The sequence below is a fragment of the Azolla caroliniana genome, unplaced genomic scaffold (genome assembly GCF_043228905.1).
Source record: "Azolla caroliniana isolate FFs.n. ecotype wild unplaced genomic scaffold, voAzoCaro1.0.p SCAF_1, whole genome shotgun sequence".
Taxonomy (NCBI): Eukaryota; Viridiplantae; Streptophyta; class Polypodiopsida; order Salviniales; family Salviniaceae; genus Azolla; species Azolla caroliniana.
This window is the reverse complement of record NW_028230436.1, coordinates 4,024,387-4,043,879: the sequence shown is the minus strand read 5'-3', so window position 1 is coordinate 4,043,879 and position 19,493 is coordinate 4,024,387. Positions and strand designations below refer to the sequence as shown.

At 37.1% G+C, this 19,493-nt stretch overlaps 3 protein-coding genes across 4 annotated transcripts; 1 reads left to right on the top strand and 2 right to left on the bottom strand.

Annotated features, from left to right (window-relative positions):
• Positions 1 to 1,003: 1,003 nt before the first annotated feature.
• Positions 1,004 to 3,069, bottom strand: LOC147868441 (uncharacterized protein At2g39795, mitochondrial-like). Its single transcript, XM_087319238.1, has 3 exons — positions 2,761 to 3,069; positions 1,534 to 1,928; positions 1,004 to 1,242 (listed from the first exon to the last, which is right to left on the bottom strand). The coding sequence occupies exons 1-3, from the start codon at positions 3,001 to 3,003 to the stop codon at positions 1,083 to 1,085; spliced, it is 798 nt and encodes a 265-aa protein (XP_087175364.1). The 5' UTR covers positions 3,004 to 3,069; the 3' UTR covers positions 1,004 to 1,082.
• Positions 3,070 to 6,176: 3,107 nt separating this feature from the next.
• LOC147868440 (polyadenylate-binding protein-interacting protein 8-like) lies at positions 6,177 to 10,846 on the top strand. Of its 2 annotated transcripts, none has more exons than XM_087319227.1 (10): positions 6,177 to 6,930; positions 7,975 to 8,082; positions 8,264 to 8,308; positions 8,393 to 8,465; positions 8,567 to 8,679; positions 8,777 to 8,836; positions 8,941 to 8,988; positions 9,079 to 9,147; positions 9,581 to 9,642; positions 10,133 to 10,846. In XM_087319227.1, exons 1-10 carry the CDS (start codon positions 6,364 to 6,366, stop codon positions 10,188 to 10,190), a joined length of 1,203 nt encoding a protein of 400 aa, XP_087175353.1. In that variant the 5' UTR covers positions 6,177 to 6,363; the 3' UTR covers positions 10,191 to 10,846. The 2 variants fall into 2 exon arrangements, with proteins under 2 accessions (XP_087175353.1, XP_087175347.1); XM_087319221.1 differs by having other exon boundaries at positions 6,185 to 6,930; positions 7,972 to 8,082.
• A 668-nt stretch (positions 10,847 to 11,514) lies between these two features.
• On the bottom strand, positions 11,515 to 17,637 carry LOC147868439 (phosphoinositide phosphatase SAC2-like). The gene is made up of 16 exons (XM_087319210.1): positions 17,238 to 17,637; positions 16,197 to 16,398; positions 15,946 to 16,111; positions 15,636 to 15,858; positions 15,304 to 15,380; positions 15,048 to 15,220; positions 14,836 to 14,933; positions 14,470 to 14,603; positions 14,248 to 14,370; positions 13,878 to 14,136; positions 13,628 to 13,749; positions 13,434 to 13,544; positions 13,008 to 13,241; positions 12,448 to 12,519; positions 12,168 to 12,288; positions 11,515 to 12,075 (listed from the first exon to the last, which is right to left on the bottom strand). The coding sequence occupies exons 1-16, from the start codon at positions 17,397 to 17,399 to the stop codon at positions 12,031 to 12,033; spliced, it is 2,322 nt and encodes a 773-aa protein (XP_087175336.1). The 5' UTR covers positions 17,400 to 17,637; the 3' UTR covers positions 11,515 to 12,030.
• Between the last annotated feature and the right edge of the window lie 1,856 nt (positions 17,638 to 19,493).

The following is a 19,493-nucleotide window of genomic DNA, read 5'->3' as shown; positions in this document are numbered from 1 at the left end:
TACATTGTGTTCAATAGAATAAGTTAATACATGTTTGCCACGAGAAAATATGTTTGTTTGAAACTTTATAATCAAGGGAAATTGATCGAACTTTTAAGGTTATTCTTTCTAGATTTTCACCTGAAAGGCTGGTAGAATGCAAAGTCTAGATTCATGTAGGGCTTGACAACCTTCAAGTGTAGACAGTTTTGGGTCATTGCAAATCGCATTGTTCAGCGAACATCTCCATAATGGTTTTCAAATTTATGTTAAAATGGGATTTTCAAGTTAGTTATATGCATATACTATAGTTTATATTTGTGGGTTTGCTACAATTTGGACAATAGAAAATGTATTTTTTGGTTGATTGCCATTAAGGTCATCATCTACATGTCATACAATTCTTTCTATGATTAGGGGTAATGTGATGCATGATTAATGTCACAAAAATTGATTTTAAGCAATGGTAGTACAGCATGGATACTAATAAGTTAAAAGAGGAAACAACTAGGTACTACCATTGTTTAAAACAAATTTTTGTGACATTAATCTATGGTTGTAAGTAGTGCATAAGCAAACATATTACTTGACTAGGTAGAGCTTAGCTTTACCGAGAGTGGAAACAAAGCATATACTTGAAAGTTGAGTTCACCAACCACCACTTTTACATGAATGTGATTGATGATAGCTCCTACTTGGAACACAATTGAGACACATGAAGATAAACTACAATGAAAAACTTTCAAAATACAAGAAAGAATATTTTTAGTGATTTGAACCACCATTGTCAAACATGCCCTTCCAATAACCCAATTACTAGTACAAAAAGCAACACACAACAAATTTGAGTCATGTTGCAACAAGCAACGGAAGTGTGGGAATCCTAGATCAATAAAATAAATCAAATGAGATATTCAAAAACAGCCTAACCACCCCCAGATTAGTTTGGCATAGCCTACCAAATGTTGATGTCACAGATAAAACCTATATGAATTTCTCTTTGCTTTTGAGACGACACAAGAAAGATAAAAAATCGCTTCTAACTATATTTCATTGGAAATGTCAGAATGGAAGTAAACAAAACTGTATTTTCACTGTAAGATTCAACATGTGAAAAATGTTTTTAGCTTGTGTAGCCAACGCACATATTCCGTACTCTCCTTGTTAGACATGTAGTCCATCATATACCTCGCAACATCAACGGAAACTCCCCTAGCCTTTACAAGTTCGTGGAATGCTCGTTGAAGATCTTCATCCAAGTCCCTGAAACAACCCAGACCAGGCAGGGATTAGAAGCCAATGTGATAACCTGGTGCGCATTGTGTTGTCAACCTATACCCATAGCTTTGCTTAGAAAACAACAAGATTGTTAGCATGAAATCAAGATCAAAGGAACAAACATACTCAAAAATAGGTACATAAAAACCCATATCTTCTTCCACTTATAAAACGACAAGATTTGGGTGAACTTGATTTACCCCTAAACCCTTAAAAAAGAAGAAGATTCTTAGAATAAAATCAAGAACAAAATAGGGTGGGTGCATCATGACATACTCAAAGATCGGTCCTCCATAAGGCTCAGGTTGCCCAACCAACTTAGTCGAATTGGATTCGTGGAGCACCACATATTCAATCATCACCTCTCTCGCCCCTCGGACAAAACTGCAATCTAGTTCCAGGGTCACCTCCCCTTTCTTCATATTCACACTTAAATGAAGAACCTCCACTGTTTCCTCTGGCTCATCCTCAACTTGTGATGATTTGCTCTTATTATAGTGATGAGAATGCTTATGTTGCAACCTTTGCTCCTCCTCTTCGTCTTCTTCCTCCGGGTATTGCTTCTCGAGCATGCAAATAATCTCAATCTGTTCAGTTCCGACTGTTCTCGTCAATAACACATCCTCCATGCCTGGTTTGTCTATTAATTGAAAGGGGCCAACAATGGTGATCTGAGAAAATAAACAGACAATATGCACATGATTTTACATGTTTTCTTTCACCAACTTACGATCTCACAAGATGAAAACATGGAAGAATAAATCAATATAAAAAGAAGTCTAGGATTTTCATACTGGTAGTATACTTTATGCATATAGAGTTGTATATGATTCCCTAGATATAGAGCTCCCATTCTCTCCCCACTCTAACTCTTAAGATTTAACTCTCTAAATCTGTCTATAAGTTTTTTCATTCTCTATTATTTATCTTTGATTTTAGTACCTTGCCATTTCTTTGTGTCCTGCATACCTGGACATCATGCAAAATTGTACAAGGTTTGTGTGATAGCCCAATTTGGGTCTCTAACAGAGGTATAAAAAGATAAAAAGGTTCTCCTTTGATAGACTAATCCAGCATACCTCCTCATCAGTCTATCTAGTAGCTAGCCCCTTTCCTTCTACATATATATTTATATACTCCCTATTTGATGATTCCGGATGTTCTGATGTCTCAGATGAAATACAATTATGCAATTTTTTGTGGGGTCCCATAGTTCATGGCTTTAATAGCTTCCTCAGTATTATTCACTGGCATCATCATCATCTCTATCCAATTACAGATGGATTAACCTTGTCTCATTATCATCATCATTCTCTCTCTTGAAAATTACATATAGAATGACATCTCTCTCTCTCTCTATTGAAAGTCGCGAATAAATGACGTCTCTCGCTCTCGCTCTCGAGAATCACATACAAATCAGACCTCAGTCTTGGGAATCACATATAGAAACCTCTTCTCACTCTCTAAAAGCTCAAAATAGGCGGAGGGTGTGTGACAACTAACCTTGTCTTCATTGCCGATGATACCCTGAGGCGGGAGGCGGTGCTGGCGATGCTCTTGTTCGATTTCGGTGTTGAGGAGCTCGACGAGATACCCATCGGCGGCGCTCCGGCTGGCATAAGGCCGATGCTGCCATGCCAACACGGTGGTGAGGATACATCCTGCTGGTGCAGATCGGATATGAGAAGATCGGGGCCATCGCCAGAGTGCTGCTGCTGCCCTCCCAATTCCCTGCCTTGACAGCATTCCAAACCCTCCAAAACCTCTCTGCCTCTGCTTTCTGCTTTCTGCGTTCTGCTTTCTGCTTTCTGCTTTCTGCTTGCACTTTGTCACTCACATATGTACATATTCATGGGTGCCTCTTCATTCAAAATCTTTGTATGTTTAAACCCCCCCCCCCCCACCTCCCGGAGCCGCGGATCTCCTCGCACCGTGCAGACCGGATGTAATCGAAATGCTTGTAATATCCTCCTATACATAGCCCCGGGACATATACGTGCTCGTTTCCTATATGGATCTTCGTCTCCCAAATTTACTAGTTGCCATCGGATGGCTGAAATACCCCCCACCGAATGGAACGATCCATGCTTCTGTTCGGTTCTCGTTAGTTCCAATGAAAGTAAGTGGCTTTATTATCCATTCTGCTCACCACGAAAGTCATGCATTTGGATGCTACATACTGAATTCATTATTCCATATATAATCACTGACACGGGACGGGCCAAACAGCTTCTCGTCCATTGTTTGATTCTTATAAACTTGATATGGTGTGTTCTTGTTGGTCAAAGGAAAACAATGTATGTGGATATCTTGATCTTGTGTAGTTTGGGAAGGTTTGAGGTACATATTGACCATAATTTGCAAGAACAGTACATGGTTCTTACAAGAAGCACAAGGGTCAACAAGTTATCTAGGGTGTTTGGTACTACAATGTTAGACGAACATTAGATGTTGCGAAGGAAAGTGGTTGTAAGAAAATACCCCCCCCCCCCCCCCTTTTGAGAATTTTATAGCATTATCGTAACTTATTAAAAACATGGCACATATACGGAAATTCATTGTACAACTTCCCTTCATGAAATCATAAGAGGATTTTTTTAAGTGTACATGAACCCTTCCTTCAACTCCAATGTCTATGTAATAAGAGTGTTGGGAATATTTCCATGGTTGATGAAAAGTTTTTCCGAATTTGACCACAAATCCTCGTATATATTTCTACTCTTTGTTGTAAGTCTACGGTAACTATGTATTTTACTAGAGCGATCGACATAGTTGTTCTAAAACATTTGCTTCTCCCTAGGTAGACTTGGTTTTTGTGGCAAGGAGCAATGGTTTTATTTAGGATGTAATAAATAGAGAGCATATTCCGACATGAGGTTTGTGAAAGTTGGAATAAACCAACAAATGCTATATATTATTAACACGTTGAATCTTGTTGTGGCTTCATATCAAGAAAAATGCTTGGGAAACTGAGTTTTGGCAATGCCGTTTAAAAAAAATAAAATCTCTTGAATGTCAAGATTTTGTTTTTTCGATTGTATGTTGTTATGAATGGAGAAGGCACGTGTACTTCGTTCATCATACCATGGCAAGTATGCTTTGGCTTTGCCCTTTTTGTCCAACTACTCATCGACTCTTTTGTGTGACTTCCCACACATCAAGATTCAAAATCTAAAATCTCACATCCCTTAAACCTTCACATTTGTCACGTTATTGAAAGATGGCTTGACATATTCAATGCACATAATTAATATGATGGAAGTTTATCTTTGAACAAATGTTCAATTGTAGACAAAGACATAGAATTAGATGTTGAATTGTTTTTGTGAAAACCATAAAGGGTGATAAAAACAAGTTGGATATCCTCAACCATTTTCATCATCATGAATGAGTTTTTCCAAGTCATTATTGTGTGGCACTCATTCATTTTACATTGTTTAGGCTTTGCGATTGAGACGAACCTCTTGGCCATCAAGCACATGTGCTTAGCGCATCATTTCTTTTGCTAATGAGACTAGTGTTGGTGTTGGTGGAAATCATAATCTACAATAACATTGTAGCCATGTTAAGTTAAACAATTGCTACCAAATATTTATCACATATTGTAACACCACATTAATCAAATAGAATCATTAAGGTTGTCTTACTCATTACTACGTCAAATTAATGAAAAAAATAAAGTGCACATATATATATTAGTCCCATTACCCTAGTATACTTCAAAATCATTTGTTTTTGTCATCGCACAAGATCCAATTATGAGTTAAGTAACGGTAACCAATAGTCATTGTTGAACATGTTAATGAGTTAATTCTTGCATTTAAATTTTAGACTACTACCTTAATGAAAATTTGGTGTGTCATGCATGCAGGGTTTTTTTTTTTTTTTTACGGAGTGGATGAACATCGGGAATTGTCTTTCACATGATTGATGAAATATGTATGAACTTAGTAACGATGACGATGACTAGCAGTAGGCTCACAATTTTGTCCCAAGGGTCGATACACAATAATGCACACCATTCGATTGGAGTGACCATCACATCAATCATTGTCCGTTCATTTCCACGATTATATATTGAGAGTTTGGGTCGACGCTCATCATGAAGTACGAAAGTGGAGGGGGAGAAAAAAGGAGGAGCAATGTTGGGGGGGGGGGGGGGGTAAGCTAAAACTTACACGAACAGACATTGGGCTTGCTCTCACGATGTTGATGGCAACTCCGTAGTGATTGCTTACATCATCTAGAGACGATGCACGCACAATGAGGGATTCGTATCAAGGGTCCTGTCACAGGTGTACTCGATGGCATGCATGTGTTCAGAAGACCGGACAATTCGAGTCCACAGGATGAAGAGGCTCCGGATTTGTGGAATGGGCAGAAGAAGGGTGGGGGGGGGGGGGGCGGAGGAGCGTGTCGGGGAGGCCGTGCCGCATCTAGAATTGGTAGAAGGAAGCTGGGTATGCCTAGAATTAGTAGTAGTAGTAGTAGTAGTAGTGGTAGAAGAAATTGAAGAAGAAGAGGACTAAAATGAACACAAATATGGGGTTTTGGGTTGGGTTGGGTTGGGTTGGGGGTGTGTGTGTGTGTGTGTAAAAAAAGAGAACAAAAAAATTATAAAGTGGGAAGAAGAGCAACAAAAAATCGACCACCTTTACTTTTGTTTTTTACATGCACTTTTTTTCTCTTCTTTTTTCTCCCATTTCTCTCTCTCTCTCTCTCTCTCTCTCTCTCTAGACTTGCCCTTCTTCTTCTTCTTCTTCTTCTTCTTCTTCATTTTTCTCTTCTCCATCCTCTGTTTTCCCCTTTCCTCTGTTTTCCTCTGTTCCTCTCTTCTTTTTCTTCTTCCATTGCCTACCAACAAAATTGAGCTCACAGCTCCCCCACTCCTCTCTCTCTCTCTCTCTCTCTCCCTCTCTCTTTTCAATTTATTCCATTTTTGTCCCCAATATTTTCTCCATTCATCTCTCTGTTCTGATCAGAGCCATCCTCCATCTTCATCATTCATTTCTCCGTACTGATCAGAGCCATCTTCCATCTCCGTATCTGCTCTCTGTTTTATACTCTCTCTCTCTCTCTCTTTCTTTTTTTTCTACCCTTGTTTTCATGGCTGTTCTCGATTCTTCCTCAACCGTAGAATCCACACCTGAACTCATCACAACCCACGATCAAGATCGTCCAGATGAGCTCCAATCCCTACCTATCTCTGAATCTCTTGTGGTATCTGATACTGATCGGAACCTTAATTTAGAAACAGAGAATGGGAATGGGAGCCCTAATTTTGGGAATGGAAATGGGAACCCTAAAATTGAGAATGGCAATGGAAACCCAAAACTGGAGAAGGGAAAGGGAAACCCCAATATTGAGAATGGCAATCGAATCACGACTTTTGAGAATGGCAATGGAAACCCCAATCTTGAGAGTGGAAATCAAAACACTAATTTTGAGAATGGCAATAGAATCCTTAATTCTTCTTCTTTTTCATCATCTGTTTCGTCAGAAGGAGGAAATGATCAAAATGGGCTCCATGGAAGCACCGTGAGAGAGCTCGAAGATCTCTTCTCAAAGCTTAACCCACACGCTAAAGAGTTTGTTCCTCCATCTCTCCTTGATGGTTCCTTGGATATGTCGTCTATGAACGCAAACAAACTAGGAAGCAACGGTAATCGAAAGGTCAGTTATGTGTCTTCTATGCTCTTAACGGTTCTTCCTGTGACAGCTTAGCTACATGTTTGTGGCGAATTTACTTCTTCATTTACGCTCTTTCTTGGTGACATGACATTGTAGAATTTGATTATGCGAAGAAGTTCGGATTGGATGTTAAAATGATTGGAGTCTTACTGAAATTTACAAGAATAGAAATCTGAGTTTGAATTGGATAATAAAATGATTCTGGCTCAAAAACTAGAATGGAAATAGGAATTTGGATTGGAATATAAAATGTTTCAAATCTCACCTGAAAAATGAGAACGGAAATCAGAAATCGAGATTGATGGGAAAAATGATTCCATTCTTGCATGAAAAACGAGAATGGAAATCAGAACTTATTTGGATGTTAAAATGATTGGATTCTTGACCAGAAAAGAGATCAGACATTCTATATCGATTAGTTGGTAAAATGATTTATTCTTTCTTGAAAAACAAGAATGGAAATCTGACACAGCTAGATGATTTAATGAACAATATAACGCTCTTGCTTTAGTTGAAATACGCCAACGTAAAATGATATACCATGTGTTACATAAGTGAATACTGAATAACAAATCCATGCATCATAATTCATATCATTGGGTGGTCATATGATTCAAGTCTTAGCTGAAAATTAAGAAGGAAGATTCATGTATCTGATTGATCATTGAAGAATATAGTATGTTGCCCCTTTTGTGAAAATACACCAGTGCAAATGGTCATATACATCAATATACCAAATATTAAGTTACACGACTATATAGACCATGCATTGCATCACTGTGCAGTGTATTAGTTCGTACAACAATATGTATTGCATCAATGTACTGCACATTGCATTAGCATCTAAACTAACAGTGAATTCATGCATCGTTTATGCATTTGCTAATGAAAGATGAAGATTTATGGAAGTCTATGGTTTTATGAGACATCTGCATTAAATTATAATTGACCTTTTCTCGAGTAGATTTTAATGTCACATTTTCTAGTGTTTATAATGTGAATGTTTTACTGGAATGTACATAGAAGAAAAATGGCTATGCCAGCAATGAGCGTCGCATAAATAGCAGATTACAGAGAGCACAGAGGGATGATAGCGTTCGGAGGACAGTTTATGTTTCAGATATCGACCACCAGGTGGGAGTAATAATCCTAACTCATCACATCAATCATGCTCCTTCTCCTTGTAATATTCTTGTTTAGCATTTAATTTTCAAGCGCATCTTTGTCTATCATCATCATCATCATCATGAAGTTACAATCATCTAAATTTGTATGATTCCTAATAGAGGATTTCTGAATTACAATGAACTTGCAGGTTACAGAAGAGCAGCTAGCAGGCCTCTTTCTTACATGTGGACAGGTAATTCTTTTGATAGCCTGATACAGCAGCTATCTACCTTATTGAAATTTGTTATATCATACTTATTGAGTGATCTTGTGACAGGTGGTGGATTGTCGTGTGTGTGGAGACCCAAACTCGGTCCTTCGTTTTGCTTTCGTAGAGTTCACTGATGAAGGTGGGCAATAACTTGCGATTATCACTCTAATATAGGGGTATAGAGGTATGGAATGCATAGGCAAACATTTACAGTCTTTGGAATGTTTTTACCTTTAACAGAGGGAGCTCGCAGAGCACTCAGTCTTGCTGGCACAATGCTGGGATTTTATCCTGTGAGAGTTTTGCCCTCGAAGACTGCTATAATACCAGTCAATCCCACATTTTTACCTCAGGTATATTTTGAAATCTGTCAGTGTCATGCATTTTCTAAATGTTTATCATATTGACTCTGAAACTGGTGGACTTACATATGTATTTTGTTCTCTTCAGTCTGAGAATGAGCGTGAAATGTGTGCGAGGACAATTTATTGTACGAATATTGATAAGAAGGTGTGTTGCATTTGTGTATGTGGCTGTTAATGGACATCTTTGTTTGCAGTCGAGTCATGAATCTGATTGTTTTTGAGTTTGGAATCCATAATCGTTTCTTGTAGGTGTCTCAAGCAGAAGTGAGGCTATTTTTCGAATCTATATGTGGCGAGGTAATCTTCCTACAGTTGAGAGTGTATTTCTTTAGTAGTAGGGGCTGTCAAGCTATGAATGCATGAAGCATGTCATCGTCGTCAATTCAGGTTGCACGACTCAGGCTACTTGGAGATTATCGCCATTCCACACGCATTGCTTTTGTTGAATTTGTCATGGTATGTACTATGTATCATAAACTTATCATCTATTGTATACAGCAACATAATAGGAAAGAAATTTTCATGTTAAAATCTGAGTTGAGGACACTAATCTTTATTATTTGCTGTATAACCCTGTGGCACACCACATCACCCATAGAAAATAGTTCCTCTGCATCCAATATGTCAGATGCTGATGTCATTTTATTTGGACAAATACATAATGTGTTAGTATATATGTATCCTTGTTGTTTTGAATCATACGGAAACAAAAACTTGGAGTTAATTATGAATTAATGCTTTGGAATTTATCTCAAAGATAGCTCACGCAGCAGATAGGCAAGCATGTATTACCTTTCTAGGTTGTTATTGGGGTTTTCCCCAGTAATGTGTTATCATTCCACAGCATTAGCAAGTCTTGTCTTTAGTTATTGGTTTATTATCTTTGCAGGCTGAAAGTGCTATAAATGCACTGAACTGCAGTGGTGCTATACTGGGTTCGCTTCCAATCAGGTAACTATGATATAAAGGCTTTATTTTGTTGTCGAACAAAAAGAGGGGATGATCAAATCATAGGTTTAAAGCAGTCAGGGTAAGGTTTAATAGGATTCTAGTCCCTAATTAAAAATGCAACTCTTTTGAATTCTAGTCCCACATTCGTAAACTTTGCATATGTAAAAGAAAAAATAGAGTAAATAAGATAGGGCAGCGTTTTTAATTCTAAGCCCATGTACATAAACTTATAATATGTAAAAGAAAAAATGGAGAAAATAAGAAAGGGTAGTGTTCCTAATTGGCCTCATGCATAAACTTCGGATATATAAAAAAAAGACAAAAATGGAGTACATTAGGACTGGTAGTATTTAATTCCTAGTTCCACATACATTAACTTAGTATATATAAAGGAAAAAATGGAGTAAATTAGAAAATGTAGTCTTTGTTTTCAATCTCCGCTGCAACTCTATTTTCTGATATTGAGTTATATCTACTTTCTGTTTTGCAGGGTTAGCCCATCAAAAACCCCTGTGAGACCTTGTATGACGAGACCATTTTTCGTTTAAATTTTTTATGATCAAAAGCGGAATGTGTGATGAAAACCAAAAGAAGAAATATAATGGCGAGATGAGCGATGCAAATGCCATGGCTTAATGTGAAATCCCAGTTCTTCTTGGTTCTCTCCTTTGAGGGTATAAATCTTAGGAGTAGTTCTATTGCCTGCATTTGTAGGAAGATGGAGGAGAAGAAAAAGCTGCGGTTGGAAACTCAAAAGACTTTAATTATACATAGGACTTCATCATTTAGAATTGACATTCCGCCCCCTTCTTCTTCATATTTAAGTAAAATATTTGTTTGCCTATGATGAGAGTCTTCTGCGTATATATATCCTCGCTAATTTGGGTTTCTTAACTGAAGGACCTTTCTTTCTTTTGGGACTTTACTTTGCTTTTGCTCTTAGCAAAGCCTTGTTCTAAGATGTCCAAAAGAGAAGCGCCAAGCAAGATTATAACCACTGAAATTTTGTCTACACACTCTTGATCTGGTTAATGATCATGGAACACTGGTTTATATAATTGACTCAAATGTAGACCAATAATAATTATTGCCGAAGGGCACTCTTTTTGTACAAGCCAGACCATAAGTCAAATTTGCAACAATGAGAATTTTTTTGTCAAATCATGTAATAATCCTTACCTTTGATAATCTCTGTTCTTCTTTATACGGTTTGCAATCAATCTAATCTAAATCTCAAAGAGTGAATTTAATCTCATTCTGTGTGATAAGTATATATTGTTTTCTAAGTTATATTCATATTTTACGATCCTTCAAATTTGAGGGATTTTCTTGAAGGAGAAGTTCTCCAAACTTAGGAAACACATCATAATCTTCTGATTAATGGATTAAAATTTAGATTTGACTCATCTTCCAAATATGCATGTAGTCTAATCTAGATCCCATTTTTTCATGTATCTCTATCCTTGCATGAAAAATCAAACTGTAAAGAAACTAAGAAGTTAGCAGTTGATCTGTATATTATGTAGCAATTTCTTGAGATACAATTCAGACTAACTTTTTAAGGCCCTCCTTAATCAAGAGGCATTGTGCTGATAAACTTGACACATTTTAATTCCATTGAATTACAGATAAGGAACCTTTACTGCATAACAATATGCCTTACAATGAATTTATTTGCATCTTCTGACTTTATACTACAATAGATTTTCATGCAAGTTAAAGATCCTTGGCCTCAAAATAATTGCTATGTACAATCAATCATATATGAGTATGTTATTTCATACATTGGTGAGAAATATACAGGAGCTTAGACACGGGTATGATTTATACATTTATGATTTAAATGGTCATTTTCATGCAAGTTAAAGATCCTTGGCCTCAATATAATTGCGATGTATAATCATTTATATATGAGTATGTTATTTCATACATTGGTGAGAAATATACAGGAGCCTTATACACGGGTATGATTTGTACAATTTTTGAGAAATCTTTTAGGTTAAAATGTCATCTATAAATACAGAAGGTCGATATGTCATAAAAAAAGGCATTCTGAATGGGTAGCTCCATGGACTCCTTGGGAGTAAAGCATTATCTCATTGTGAGACGAGATGTTTGGTTGGGCGCCCACTTTTTCTTTTCAAAATTCTGTCACAATATTGTCTCCTCAAGGCTGTGCCTCGCCCATCCTCCGTTATTATCCATTAGTTGAGTGTAAATTACAATATATAGAATGATCGGGTGTCTGCCTTGGATCTGATGTTCAGCTTTGTCTATCCACTGAAACAATCAAATATATATAGTTCAAAAATGTCAAAATAAGAGGAGCCCTTGCAGATGGCCAGCTACATCCTGTAATCAGATTCGTGTGTACACCAAACATCTTGCTCAGCTTTTTTTGGACTTGGCATTTAACAAGAGAGCTGTCAAATCCTGCATACAAAGGGTTGTTCATTAGCTCTACATTCTGAATTTGACCTACAAAACTGATTATTTGGTATCAAATGTAAAACACAATATTATACTTGAAAATGATCATCTGGGTCATCATTATCTTCCCCCCTCCTGAGAATTTCCGAAAGTGTATGCTGCCAACTGTTGGGGGCTGTCCCATTACTTTCTGTGTTGTTCATTCTTGTGATGTGTCTGTAGAGACAAAGTAAATCGAGTATTACTTATAGATCAAACATGAATAAAATACTCTTGGTAACGACATCTAACTCACATAAAAGATGAGTGGAGATGAAGAGGTAACACCATCAAGAGATTAAAATATGTGAAATAAAAAGTTATTTCTAGTTTCACCTTTCTTGTACTTCATCTCCTGATGAAGACATCCAGCCCGCATCAGTACTATCACAAAGACCCCCTTCACTCCTATAACAAGCTAAAAAGACTAAGAAACCAATCTGGATTGCTTCAAGATATTCTGTGAACTTCCTAACCAAACAATTAACAATGTTTTATCGTAATTCACTCAATTGGAAAACTACAAGATCTGGCAAAAAAAGTAAAAACTGTTTCAGGTTACAGCCACCCAACAGATACTGAGAGGTTCATAACTAGTTAACAATGTTTTTTTGGTATTCCAACAAATGAAATAAAAACAGTTTCAGCTTACAAACATGAAACAGATGTACTGAGAGCTTCCTAACTAAACCTTGACAAGGTTTTGATGCCATTCATTCAATCCGAATAACTACAAGATCTGATGTGAACGCTCATCTTACAGCCTTTTAAGTTCATGCAAACTGAAATGCTACAGCTATACTGATGTAAAAAGAAAGAGAAAAACTGTTTTGAATTATATCCATGGCCAAATGTAAAGAACGTCACTCATGTGACTTAATGACACTGGCACATACCTGATGTCAGAATCGGAATAGCTTCCAGATCTTCCAACATCTTCAAGACATTGATGTAATTCTGCATCACTCAGTGTCAAACTCTTGTTCGCTGTATTGAAAGAACTCTTGAATGGCCGCAACTTTTGAATTGCATTTGAATCCATTTGGGATGCGACCTCTGATGATAAAATAGTTGAATTATCAACCATCTCCACTGTACTCCCAGCTGAGAGTGATCTTCTGAATGATAGCCTATACAGGCACATAATATTCATATCAATATAAGTTGCTCTTCAGTTCATAAAATTATATAACAAGGGTAATGCAAGATTATAGCCTACAAAGGCACATAATATTCATATCAATATAAGTTGCTCTTCAGTTTCATAAATTATATAACGAGAGTAATGCAAGATTAGGTAGTCAGTGAACAATATCAGTTACCTTAAATCATTCTCTGGATCATCTCCAACTCGTCTAAATTTCAAGTGATTGTCTGAGTCTAGCTGCCAAAGGTCGGGCTTGCCCGCTTCTGGACGAAAATTCCCTAAAAATCTGCACATTGAGTTTTTGTTATCTTCGTATCTGAAAAGAAGGGACACGTGTAAATAAGAGTTGAAACTAACAATGGCACTCACATATTTATTGCGTCCTGTTTCTCTCCATCAAGGTATGCATTACTGTAATGCCTCAGGAAAGCTCTAAATAACTCCTGAGATTGGATGGTTGCATTCCACTTCCCTTGCCACTGCAAAAAGAGCTGCACTTCACCATAATATTGTTAATATCGACACAACGAATTGTTAAATACTATTCAGAAAACTTTAAGTCATTAAAAGTTCTCACAAAAATTACAAAGAAAAACACAAATGTTAAGCTCCATCTGACCTTGTTATGAGCTGGTGAACCACCATATTGTAACGCAAGTGTATCCCCCATACTTTCATAGAATTCCATCAGAGTAATTCCGAGATTGCTGTTTGAACCAGCTAGATTATTGCTCCACAAACCAAGTGCATGCAATTGCCGGCCCAAACCTGCTAACCCAAATGCATACTGTGCAACATTTGTGCGATCAAGACAATCAATACAATTTGTCCTCAGAACCCCATGTTGAAGCATCCTTGTCACTGGTGTTCTTAGCACACTGTAAGATGAATATCAATGATTCACACTGACCATACTTTAAGTATCTATATCTTGCACTATTTGAAGTACCATAGACTTTTGGGCAGTTAAAATCCAACAGCATACCTACTTTAATTCATCATGGCGAGAGTTATTGTGCAAGTTTTTTCCGCTGCAATAAAATCCAACCCGATCTAGCATATCGGCAGCGTTATTTTCCAGTATTTCTAACATGTTTATGGACTTGTTTTGCCTGAAATGTTTGGATTCAGTGAAAAAAATGTTCATATATGTAACATAGGAAAATCAATAAAATAGACATAGAATCTTCAAAATGTAAATGGTTACAGACCTCTTTGCAAATAAGTGCAAATCTAATTGGATGAACCAAATGCGATCAGTTTTGGGTAGCTTATGATTTATATAAGCCACAGAGGTTGCAAATTCTCTACAAAGGATAGTTTCCCGTGGTCTCTTCTCCATTGTCTGTACAATGAGAAAACATTTTCTTCAGAAAAAAACTGTTCAGCAATAATTGGATGACACTTTCTTTCTTTTGATCTCATTTATGAGAAAGATTTCCACTTATTTTCTTTCTGAGGAGCCCAGCAAATGAATGTATCCTAATCTGAGCTATTAAATGTATCACAGGCTTACAAGGGTGTGCCTGAACCTATTATAATATGTTAAGTACAAAAAAGGTAAGTTGTTTAAGTACCTTGACCAGATTCAGAACCACAATCGGGTTCCCATATCTAGCTGCAAGGTTCTCAAAATGTAGTGCAGTAGCCTCATACTCAGAATCTTTTTTATGCACTGAAAAGATATAAAATAAGTCGGTGTTTAAGAAAAGTGTAATGAAAAAATCATGAAGATCAAATCAAACAGTAAAGATGAAAAAGAAATTGAAGGCTGAAACCATATGCATACAGATAATGTCTGGCTTTACGCTGAGCACGGCAGTTTCTTGTGACCAATATAACGGTATAGATCCTCGATGTTGGACAATTGAACTAATCTGACCAGTTTCATCAGCAATCAATTGTTCTGTTTCTACATCATTTGCCACTCTACCTTTCGCATTAACACCCCTCTTAAGGTACCTAAAAATAAATTCGGTCGATAAGAGAAAATGTAGAGAACATTTTTAATGTCAATGAAACCATGAGAAAAGATATTGTTGGACCTTGTTCCTGCATAGTGCCTCGATCGTCTTGCAATTAGTGTCAATGTGAAACTCGCATTCTCGATAACTAATTTCTCCTGAAAAATTCAGAATCCATCCACAATAATGATTTCAAATGTTTTTCTTACTAATAAATACTTAGTCCACACTCCGAAATTAAAATTTTATTTTGCTTGATCATGTAGGATTGAGCATATCATAGGACATACAAATATTACAACGAAAATATTCTCTGCTCTATTGCATTTTTAAAGGGAAACAACCATGATCCACAAGAGATCGTAAATACAAACTAAGGCGTCAAAACTACTAGCTCAAGCTCAGAGATTTACCTGCCTAAAGAATCCATGCACCAGGGGCACAATCCAGTAGGTGGATTTTAGTAATGTCCGATATCCTCTGGTAAGAAACGAGTTCCAAACAAACATGTCATCATATGGAATTTTCTGTTTTTTGCCCGTAATATCATTCCTCTGAAGAGTCCACATGGCACGATAGGTATAACTGTAGAAGAAATCTCTGGAAAGATTGATTGAATTGAATAATCTGATATACCTGTATTTCAGAGAAAAGTAAAGAAAGGTTAAGAATTTGCAACAGTATTGTGATTAGGTTCCAGTTATGGGCCGAAATGATACAAACCTTTTCTCAGATCGAGAGACAGCTAAACTTGTCAAAAGAGAAGGATGAGGGATCATCAGTAGCCGGCTTTTAGATATTGCATAGATAGAATGTCCACATATGCTACCAAGAAACCGGCGCTTTGTAATGAGAATCATGTAATAAGGCTCCAGAAACTTGACAAAACCTGAAAATAAAGAATGTGCATATATATAACCCACAAGTTTCTTTTTTTGTTCACATTGTTTTCATTCATCTCTTAATATACTGACCAATTATCCCATAGGCCTTTGTTACAAGGTTTATACCACCATGCTTACGGTTTCCTTCGGCCAATCTCTTGAGAAGGTCCAGACAGTCTTCCTTCGAGTATATTGCTGGATCCTCATAAATGTTAAGATCTTTCTCTGTTCTATCAATCTTTAATACTCTCCACCGAATACCGTGTTCATCCTTTCCAATGAGATAGAATCTCTACAACAATAAAAATGTTGCCATGACAATAAGGTATGATGCATTAAGTTTCATATATGTTCTTCCTTATATCAGATATCATAAGCAGTAAAAAAGGCTAATTATTGGTATTCATTCATTTCATAAAGTGCTAAATCATACAGATGTGAAGAATATATTTTATATAAATACATACATACATATATATATATATATATAGAGAGAGAGAGAGAGAGAGAGAGATTCGTGCATGTATCTACGAGTATCATTTGCGTTATAATAGTAAAATCGGCTTTTGGGTAACCTTCGTTGATTAGATCAAATGTCAAAACATTACACACACACACACACATACAAACATACATGCACACTTATATCATTCAGCATAGTTCATATACTTACTTCCTTATATTATATATGATATGCAGTAAAATAGGCTGTGTTTATTCACCTTTGTTAATTTCATGAAGTGTTGAAACATTGTAGAGATGAAGTAATATATACGCATATATCATTCACCATACATGAGCCTATGGCAGATTAACCTCATTCATTAAACTGAATGGCTTTTTCACCCAGATTAGCAGAAAATCGTAGAGAGGATTTGAATTTGCGTTCATTCGTTAAACAAATGCACTGACATTTTATCCAGAATATCATAAATTCATGAGCTTAGGGTGAAAGGGAAACTCGGGAAACAGCAAGCAAAGCACTGAGTTAAAACTAAGGTTACCTAAAACAACGCAACATTTCAGACCGAAAATCGGTACAATAAAAAAATTGAAGGTTTTCACCAGCAAAAAACAAGAAAACCAAAATGTGAAGGCGAAATGAAAATTAGAACATGGATGAGTACCTACCGCCTCTATTTCATATAGAAAGAATTTCTGGAGGGAATAGGTGCCAGGTTCGAGGTCAGAATCGCTCTCCACACAAGGAAACTTACGCTGAACACAGTACTGGTCCCCATTCTTGGCTGGGAAGAAGATCCATGGAAACGAGTGTATGCGAGGCAATGACATCTCTTAATTCCTCTTATGTCTTTGTTCTTCAGTGATTTGGGTTCTTATGCTTATTTTTGGATTTGTACTCGATTTAATTTATTTGACTTAGTGCTTCTTCTGCTTTTCAGGGTTCTTGTGCTTCAAATTCTGCGTGGGATATCTTGAATGAATTGAACTGAATCGGATCAAGTTGAAACGAGGGATTGACGGAGAAGAAGGGAGAGGATTATGTGTATAGATGTATACAAATATATGTATATATATAGTGAATAATGATGAAGAGATGGATTAGTAAATTGAAGAGAAGGAGATTAGGGAAGATGACCAAGCGGCAGGGGAGAGAAGAGGAAGAGGAAACGCAGAGATAGCCGAGGAAAAGGAAGAAGAAGGATAAGAACAAGCGAGCACAAACAGTAAGAAGAAGGAAGGACAGAGAGAGAGAGAGAGAGAGAGAGAGAGAGAGAGGCTTGCGCGACGTTCTCTTCCCTTCCGACGAATATTCCGAAGATTCTCTCTGCCCACTATGCTGGCGCCACGTCAGCATGGTCAACGCCGCCACACGGCAGCAGCGGTTGGATACCGGCCGGCAATCTCTCTCTCTCTCTCTCTCTCTCTCTCTCTCTCTCGGCCTTGGCCAGCCTGTCCTGCCCGTCCGTGTTCCCGCCATTTCCCGTCCGTCGGACAACAAAACCCTGTGAAACCCCGGCCACCTCTCAGACCAACTTCCGGGCGAGAAGCGGCGTAAAGAATGTTGTGTGTGGACTGTGGTCTACATTTTATGGCCTCCCTCGGTGTGGTGCGCTTTCACGTGTTTGTTGCCATAGTCTTCGCCTTCTTCCATGTTTCGTAAATGCAATCAATCGTTCATCAGCTCATGATCTGGCCTTTGAATCCACTCACAACATGCTAACAATATATATTGGTGTATCACTACTGGCTTCGAGAAATCGATTGCTAACATCCCCGTGACAATTTGTCACCCCCCCCCCCCCTTGAGGATATATTGTGGTTGATTGATTGATTGATTGACGAGTGGTTTCAATACAATCAAAGCCAAACACATAAGGGACACACACCACACCATACGTCACTTTTTCTCTCTGCCCATAGGTCGACAATATATCAATGTATCACTCATTTTAACACATGTGTTCCATGTGTACCTCCTCGCCTTCTTCTTATGCATGTGAATTTTGGATTTCATTGCTACAACATTATCACAATCACTATGCCATCCCTACAACGTGAAATGCATATTGGAATGGTATTCAATTCTATGTTCAACTTATTATGTTTTTCAATCCATTTCTAGCCCAAGTATTTTAAATGCGAGTCGCTTCTGATATGATGCGTAAAACTTTAATCTTAAAATTGTTTGTACGCCTTCATCTTGTTATGATTTTTTTTTTTAAAACTTTTGTAGGTTATTGCTCTAATATCATATTTAAACTTGATTTGGTATTTATCATGGACCTATTCCATCGCATTCCAAATGTGGCATTAGCATGTGTTTATCCTCTTGGACATCAAGAAATATCAAGACATGCACCCAAATTTCAACGTACCGATATTTTCAAGGTGATCAAATCATGTAACGACTTTATTGTCCTATAAAGTGCTTGCACGATGGATCTATTCACATGTTTCCTTTTTCACAATGAATATTAATGATTTGCAAATTGCCAAGTGCATATAACTAACCCCTTTCATGTGTTATATGTGTAATATAGCTCTTTTATTCATTACCACTTCTCTTTTACTTGTTGACAATTTAAGAAATTCTAAAATTATATGATGTACATCATAGTATGAAGCATATGTATCATTCGTGCATTCACATTCGCGAACATTCTCATCATTCGAGCATGAAAAACACCATCTAAAAACATATGGTAAATACCATACTTTTGCACTCATTATTTATTATAAGGTAATTTTTTTTAGGGTAAGAAAGTTAAGGTACTATGATGTACATCATCAAGCCCACACGCTTTTGTAGCATCTAGTGTAAGTGGGTTCAAACTTCACATGCTTGCATTTTTAATTGTTGTAGTATTTATAAATCATAAGAACTTTGATATTTGATATTTCAAAGAGCTAATTACCTTTTTG

Excerpts from the sequence above, each read along its gene's own strand:
- LOC147868441 (XM_087319238.1), bottom strand. The coding sequence starts at position 3,003 with ATGCTGTCAAGGCAGGGAATTGGGAGGGCAGCAGCAGCACTCTGGCGA. Across the intron at positions 1,929-2,760 it reads TCATCGGCAATGAAGACAAG|ATCACCATTGTTGGCCCCTT; the intron begins GTTAGTTGTCAC and ends TTATTTTCTCAG. Across the intron at positions 1,243-1,533 it reads TATGGAGGACCGATCTTTGA|GGACTTGGATGAAGATCTTC; the intron begins GTATGTCATGAT and ends GGGTTGTTTCAG.
- LOC147868440 (XM_087319221.1), top strand. The coding sequence starts at position 6,364 with ATGGCTGTTCTCGATTCTTCCTCAACCGTAGAATCCACACCTGAACTC. Across the intron at positions 8,680-8,776 it reads ATCCCACATTTTTACCTCAG|TCTGAGAATGAGCGTGAAAT; the intron begins GTATATTTTGAA and ends TGTTCTCTTCAG. Across the intron at positions 9,643-10,132 it reads CTGGGTTCGCTTCCAATCAG|GGTTAGCCCATCAAAAACCC; the intron begins GTAACTATGATA and ends TCTGTTTTGCAG.
- LOC147868439 (XM_087319210.1), bottom strand. The coding sequence starts at position 17,399 with ATGTCATTGCCTCGCATACACTCGTTTCCATGGATCTTCTTCCCAGCC. Across the intron at positions 14,137-14,247 it reads TCTCGCCATGATGAATTAAA|TGTGCTAAGAACACCAGTGA; the intron begins GTAGGTATGCTG and ends TTCATCTTACAG. Across the intron at positions 12,520-13,007 it reads TATTCCGATTCTGACATCAG|GAGTGAAGGGGGTCTTTGTG; the intron begins GTATGTGCCAGT and ends AGCTTGTTATAG.